At 40.1% G+C, this 7,594-nt stretch overlaps 1 protein-coding gene across 1 annotated transcript in view; it reads right to left on the bottom strand.

Moving 5' to 3' along the window:
- Positions 1-260: 260 nt before the first annotated feature.
- VAV3 (vav guanine nucleotide exchange factor 3) overlaps positions 261-7,594 on the bottom strand; it is a 441,372-nt gene continuing 434,038 nt past the window's right edge. Inside the window, exons 26-27 of the mRNA XM_070367578.1 lie at positions 3,174-3,325; positions 261-2,506 (exon numbers count right to left, since the gene is read on the bottom strand). Coding sequence (XP_070223679.1) covers positions 2,465-2,506; positions 3,174-3,325 — 194 coding nt within the window. The 3' untranslated portion in view covers positions 261-2,464. The remainder of the gene's footprint in view (positions 2,507-3,173; positions 3,326-7,594) is intronic.

The raw sequence follows: 7,594 nt of genomic DNA, 5'->3' as shown, positions 1-7,594 counted from the left end.
CAAGCTACAGCCTCTCAAAATGCCTGTTCCTTTATCTGAAGAGTGGAGATAATATGGGGTTATACCTCCTGGGGTTATTGTAAATTAGAGCACATAAAGCATTTAGAACTGTGTGGCACGTGGTAAGCATGTCAATGATATATTATCTGCAACTATTGCAGATCACAGTTAGGGCTTCTAGTCTTGTGTTTATGATGAGATCTGCACATGTTGAATTATGTATGGAACTGTTCAATGGAAAGACTTCCGCTCTCAATCGATGTAATGCAAGTAGTAACTATTTATTATATTGACATATTTACAAAATATTACAAAGTGAAATACCACTCTAATTCACCATATTACACAGGGCTGCATACAGGCAAGACAAAGTATATGGAAAACATTTACTTCTGTCTTTGGTATTAGAAATCTACACAAATCGGCAGCATTTAAAGTTTCCAATATGAAGTATTTAACATAGACAAAGATGTAAATGGTAAGGTCATGAAAAGGGATGCTAATATCCTCTGCTGGGAAACCCCCAGGTCCATGAAATGTAGCAAGAGAGGGAGTCTATTGACTAAAAAACAACAAAAGAAACAGCACAAGCTACAGTACTTTACACAGGAGTGTTTCAGTTTGTATGAAGCTGCTCTCTGGTAACAGTTGGCAGACAGTAACAGACAAAACATTACCCAGACACAATGTTGCAGATAAGACTTTATGGGAGAGAATCCACTCCAAGAGACACGTTGAGTGTGTAACTTCACTATACAGAACATCTTATAAAACTCAATTTCATGATCATTTACACATATACAAAAACTTAACTGGTTTTAGCAAGTAACTTTTCTAAAACACAATCACAGTTTACATAATTCTGAGGTAAAGGTCCTGAATCTATCCTATTTGAGAAGTCCTAGCCCACGAGGGTCTCTAAAGGGAGAAGTATCCACCAAACATCAAGTTCTGGCTCTCAGTGGGTTGGGGAGAAGGCCAATCGCACCCACCTCATTTTAAAGATGATCCAAGATTTCAGAACTAAATGTTCCTAATTTGGCTCTATGCAGTTAATGCTTCTAATGTTTTCTGTAGATACTGAGTCTTGTCAGAACATGACTTCTGCTATGGAGAAAATATTTCATCAGGAAAGGGCCAAGTTAGTGTCTTAACTTGATTCTCTTGACTGGGCACTCTGTACATCCCAGGAAAAATGTACTTAGGCTCCTCATATAAACGGTGAAGACTTGGTCAGATAAATGCACTGCAGACTTATCTTCCCACCAGTTAATACACACCCGGAAATGGACTCAGATGGGAAGAGCCTCAGTGAGTGCTGGGAGCCCACAGTGGATAAGATCAGAAACAGAAAAGTCTAGTGACTCTCCTTTGTGTCCCGGAAATGCATAAAGGACCTTAATGTGCTTTCCTTCAGAAATCCTCAACGAGGTTGTTTGTGCTACTGTAAATACTCCAGGAACATGTGGGAATCAGCATGTATGTCCCAGGTCTTTTTCATTTGGGCAGGGGAGTTGGGGAGGAGGAAAAGGCATATGTTAATAATGTTGCTTCTCTGAAATGACTTACTATAAATCATAGTCGTTGGTCTGTCTATGTAAACAATGCCACCTTAACTCAGGTTACTTGTAACTACCTAAAAAAACATACCCAGCCCAGATTATCTCATAAAGTGAAGTACTACATTTTCTAAAATAACCCTATGAAATCATGAAGGTTGTAAAGATTTAACATGAAGATATTCTTTTATCCACTTTTTGGCATATGTCTTCTTATGAAAAAGTTTGCAAATATAATCAGGTTTTCAAATGAATACTTGACTCCTCCCTCCCACCTATGTCACTTACTAAGCCAAGCTGAGCATTTGCCTCTTAAACTTTCACATGAGGAACACCGGTGGTGGTGGGGAGGTGGGGTACAAGTGTTTGCCAGGCACTGAGTCACCTTGCCGGGCAATTTAAGACAAGTAATGCTGGACCTTTTCAGTAAGCTGCCCCACTGGCAGAACTCCCATTTTTCTTCATGCTGAAGAAAGCAAAATTAAACTTCTGCTTCTTTGTACCATCAAAAATTCTGGAGAATGGCACAGGAGAAGAAAGTAAATACACATTAAACATTTACTAATGGCTGGCATTCATGACATCTGACTGGAGAAATAGAAAGAAACATGAACCAATGTGCTTTCAGGGCTTTCTGGGGGAAGAAAGCTTTTGGCTTTGCCCTGGTCCCTGACGATGACAGCCGGGCAGGCTGTTTCTTGCATAGCTCTAGGCGAGCCATTAATCTGTCAGTACCAGCATCTTTAGAAATCCCAGCATTAAGACTTAGGAGGGGAAAGAGAGGGAAGATGTTGAATAGCCAGAAAGGCAGCTTTTTAAACACTTCAGTGAGTTCATAATGCTGTACAGGCTGCTGTTAATCCCGTCTCTGAAATTCCTGGTGCAGTGCAACGCTGGACTGGAATTTATTCGTCCTCTTCCACATACGTGGATGGAAACCAGCCCACCTAAAAAGGAACAGCAACCAACACAGCAATGTGACTCTATCCAGCACTTCAAAAGGCTCTACAAACAGAGCATTTCATTTTCATAACACCCAGAATTAAGCTGGGGTTTAATGCCCACTGCAGATGAAGAGGATTGGTTTAAACTGCTCCTAAAAGCCCAATAGAGTGAGTGGTAGAAAGGGTGAAATAAAATACGCTTCAACAGTGTTCTAATCTGCGAGGACACAAATATGTAAATTAAGGGGTTCTACTACTTAATGCTCTCTCTTTCTGCTATAGAACAGGATATAAAGACAGAGGTCCTATGCTGCTCTTTCTAATTTAGATCAGTGGCTCTCACAGGTATTTTGTGCTCCACATAAAGCTGATGCTCTAGACTTAAAAAGAGGTTTACAGACTCAAAAGAACTGACATGCTCCTAAACCCTTTTCCCAATAGGAAGCCATCAAATTTGCCTAAGTAAACTTTATTTATGTCAGTATCCTAGCCATGCAATGCATTTTTCTGGAGTCCCTGTTTTCAGTAAGGACCACCACCCATGTGGAGCCAGGACTCTGGGGGGTGACAACTGTAAGGTGGTGTAGGGGTTCCCCCCCAACATCATGGGTGCCAGTGGCTGCCCAGCCCCCTTCATTTACATGATGGTCACATTGAGAGGGACGCTCACCCTGCCGTTCACTTCTCCTCTCCACCAGCCGTTTGCACTCATCTTCGTGTAAATCTTCACCACATCTCCTTTCAGCAGGGACAGTTCTCGCATATCTCTGGCACAGAAGTCATACCGAGCAATAGCGATGCCCAGCACCTTTGGACTTAAGACTGTAAAGAAATGATGGGGCGTCAGAATGGCTTTGCACTTTACCAATCATAAGAAGCTAGTCAGATGGATGCTATAGATGCTATCAAGATGCACAGCCGTGATTTCATTACAGACTAGTGATGATGGCAGAGGGGCTTGAAAGCAGCAGGACTGCTGTTTCAATTCAGTCAGCGGTAGTCAGGTTCACAAAGTTTAAAGACTCATTATTCGGTGTTCATGTTCTTCATAGGAACTTCCAAACAGGGACTAGTTTTTGTAGTTTGGTGGGAAAAAAGGTTAATATCTAAGTTACTATCTAGGGTGACAGAATCTCAAATAACTAGCATAAATTTCCTATTGACAGCATAGTACTCCATTTTTAACTAGAACCTCTATGGTAAAAGCTTCACATTTTTATCTTGTAAGCTTCTCAACTAAGACTCAAAACAATCATTTTTTTTTTTTTTTTTGCTCTGAAAGGCTCCTACTGAATCCATGTCATCATTTCTAGTCAAATGGCATCTCCTCCCCCCAAATAGCCTTTTTTTTTAGTTAAATTTATTTAGAGACAGTTACGCTTTTATATATAATTTCACTTGTGAAGAAGCTTAAATCATGTTTCATAGAAAAAAATAATAAACACCATCCATGTATCTTCTTTGTTTCAAACAAATCTTATAGAACTGCCCTGGTGGCTCAGATGGTATAGAAAATCTTTACTGAAATACATAACCAAAAACAAGATTCAGCGTGTTCGCCTCCTATACTTAGATTTTTTTTTCAATGGTAGGAGAGGAGCTAACCTCTTCTTTGCCCTCACCTGCCTGTCCTGAAAGGAAAATTCAGTTCAAGCTAGACATCTGTTCGTCTCTGGTGTTTCGGAACACATTTCATATTAACATCTCTACCTGTTGCTCCTTGGGGTTATAAAATATTTTCAATTATATTTTCCGTGATTCTGAGAATCACTCACCTGGGATTGGTGGAACTTTATAAACCTTAAATGGTAGAGAAACTGAAGTATAAGAAAGGAAAAAAAACCATGGGAAGTGCCATACATCATATTTGTAACAGTTCCCAGAGTCTAGGCAGCTACAGTTGTGACTGTCACCCTGGAAAAGTGTGCCCTCTTGGAGACTGGGATTTCTGGCCTATTTTACAGAGCTTTGCAATGATAGAAATTTTTTAGTCTCCAGGTGTCCATCATAAGATAAACGAATGGCAATGCTGTAGATTTCAGAACTGTAAAGGGAGCAAAAATAGGTCATTTTATTTTACTGTTCGGACACAAACCACTTTAATAGTTTCCTTACTGAAAACCATCCCATTACTGGGCACTACTCTTAGAGTCGTGCACATAAAAACACCCCAGTGATGGAAAAACCCATCATCAACTTAACTGTGCGACCTTGTACAGTTCTCTTAACCCCTCTGAGCCACATTCTTCTCACCTATAAAATGAAAGGTCTATACCAGATGACTTGTAAGGGCCTTCTAGTACTATATTTTATTATTCCATTGGGGTTTACAGGTTAATTTTTAAAAATCTGTAAGAAAACATACTTTATTCAGTCATCATGTACTCCCCACATGTCACATAAACAGCCCTTACATTCTCTGGCTAATGACAGAAATTAAGACCAGAATGCCTTGCACAAGCAGATGAACAGTCATCCTTCAAAGCAATATGAACTAAATTCTATTCTTATATTTGGAGATAAAGTTGGGATTTTGGTCCTATTTATTTTCTTAATGGAAAGACATGAACACTGGCTTTTCCCAACTAAAATTTCTGATCCTCAAGAAAACTGGTTTTATAAAGCACTTCATTCTCCCTTTATACTTTCACCTCTCAATTCTTTCCAACTGATGAAAGAAAAAATGTCTTGCTGAAATATAACATGAGCACACACATAAAACTGGAGGATGGGAATGTCAAGACAAACGATGACTTGATGACAGAGAAAAGGAGAGTGCATGGTGGGAATGTGACTGGAGGGGCTGCTTGTGAGGAAATGTATCTATATGAGAAGCCATACACAGAAGTCAAAATACTTGCAAACAAAAGCAAGTTGAAAAGACATATAAAAGCAGTAAAGCAGTACCTGACCAGAAAGGAGTGGAAGAAGGGGGGACAAAGCTGTAGTCTGGTGGAGTTACAAAAGAAAACCCACAGAACAAAGAAGGGGCTTAGAGAAGGAAAGAAAAAGAGAGAAGCAAAGAGCATTTAGGTGTTGGCAAAACATATCTTGACACAGCTATTTCGTTGTCTATAACCTTAAGAAAATTGTCACATCCAAGTTGAAATATCAAGCTTCATTTTCACCCATTTGTCTCCTCTCACCATTTCTAAATGAAGAACAAGCCAGATTTTTACATTTTGATTGACATTAATGCAATTCATTGTGACCCATCCCTTTACAGGTGAACACAGCAAACCCTCCATGCTGCCATCGATGAACCCCTTCCGCCCAAGGATGGCCTTCCCTTGATGTGGTGCACAGTTCCTACTTTGTCACATCAGTGGAGATGGCGATCATCTAAATTCTTAATGTAATACACTTCACATAATAACTGATATAAAGAAGAGATATAAAGAGCCTATATAGGGTGGCATCAATGAAATATGCAGAACCCATAGAAAATTCAAGAAAATCATTCATAAAATTTGTTAGGAACCACCCTCACCCTCCAAACAAGCATGTGCATGGTAGCTTATTTCCAAAAATAAAATATGTGGAAAAGACAGTAAATATATCCCCCAGTTGTAGGAATGTACAGAAAATATCTATGCTTTTAGATGCTCAAAAACTGCTCAGTGTTTTCTATTCATTTAATTATCATAAAAACTCAGAGGAAGATACCCATTATATTTCTTCTTCATATTTGAGAACAGCCTAGACTCAAACCTACACAGTGTGACTCTAGTCAAGGCTCTTCACTGCTGCCTACTCTGCATCTATCCCTCTGCTTCAGGTACCACCTTAGACAGTTTTTAAACTCTCCCTGCTGATGCCAAGGTACCATTGTAATAGAATAGGAAGTGTGATTGTAAACTTTCTCCCAATATTTATTCTCCCCTTAATCCATGTAATAAGTTATTTGGTTGAGCTATGTTTGCCCAGAGACTCTATTACTAAGTTCTTGCTACTGGGATGGGATGTAAGCAAAAGTATCATGAGGCATCATTTCTGGGAAGGCAGCTGGCACACACCTCCACCCTTCTCTTGTTCTTTATTCTGCCCTGCTGTCTGGAATGCGATAGTTACCATCCTGGTTCTTGAGAAGGCACACCTCACCTTAAGGATGAACTTGAAAGAATCCGGGTTATTAACATACTCTTGTACCTAAGAATAGCAGTAGCTCATTAAGGGGATGCTTAGATTCCAACCCGGAGAAGGCAGTGGCACCCCACTCCAGTACTCTTGCCTGGAAACTCCCATGGATGGAGGAGCCTGGTTGGCTGCAGTCCATGGGGTCGCTGAGGATCGGACACGACTGAGCGACTTCCCTTTCACTTGTCACTTTCATGCATTGGAGAAGGAAATGGCAACCCACTCCGGTGTTCTTGCCTGGAGAATCCCAGGGACGGTGGAGCCTGGTGGGCTGCCATCTCTGGGGTCGCACAGAGTCGGACACGACTGAAGCAACTTAGCAGCAGCAGCTAGATTCCAACCAAACAGATTGGGCAGAGGAACTGAAAGGAGGGGTTCAGTGGTTCTTGGGTTCATATATAAATTGATGCATGCATGACACTTTTTTAGTAAGTGGCCACCCATATTTAACCTACCCTGAAGTGTATCCTTATTGATAATCAAGGTTCTCTTCTAGTCCACTGCATGTTCCAAGTTATACTTTTTTTTTTTTTAATGTGCAGTATGTGCCCATACAACTAATTTTATAATCTATGCAATTGACTTTATATTACCATGCAATGCAACTGGTTTGTTTGATTTTCAGGTCATGTTATATCTATTGTTAAAGAGAGGAAAGGACACCATCTCTGAATGAGGAAAATGGCACCCTAACTCTACTATTGGCAGAAAATCTGGTGCCAAGATTCCTATCCAGCGTTTGGGAGAACTCTTCATTCTACTCGTTACTTCCGTGTAATGAGGAGAATTTGTTCCTTAAACTGTTTTCTAAGTGTCCATCCTTGATTCTCTCTCTGGGACTATTTATCCATGGAGTAATAAAAAGAAGTGGTATTTTCCCAAAATTTCTAATGAAGGTAATTCAAGTCAAGAGTCTGAAAGATAACAAAAGATAAGTTAACTCTAGAAGGAAGA

Source organism: Bos mutus, chromosome 3 (genome assembly GCF_027580195.1).
Source record: "Bos mutus isolate GX-2022 chromosome 3, NWIPB_WYAK_1.1, whole genome shotgun sequence".
Classification (NCBI taxonomy): domain Eukaryota; kingdom Metazoa; phylum Chordata; class Mammalia; order Artiodactyla; family Bovidae; genus Bos; species Bos mutus.
This window is presented reverse-complemented; position numbering and strand designations above follow the sequence as displayed.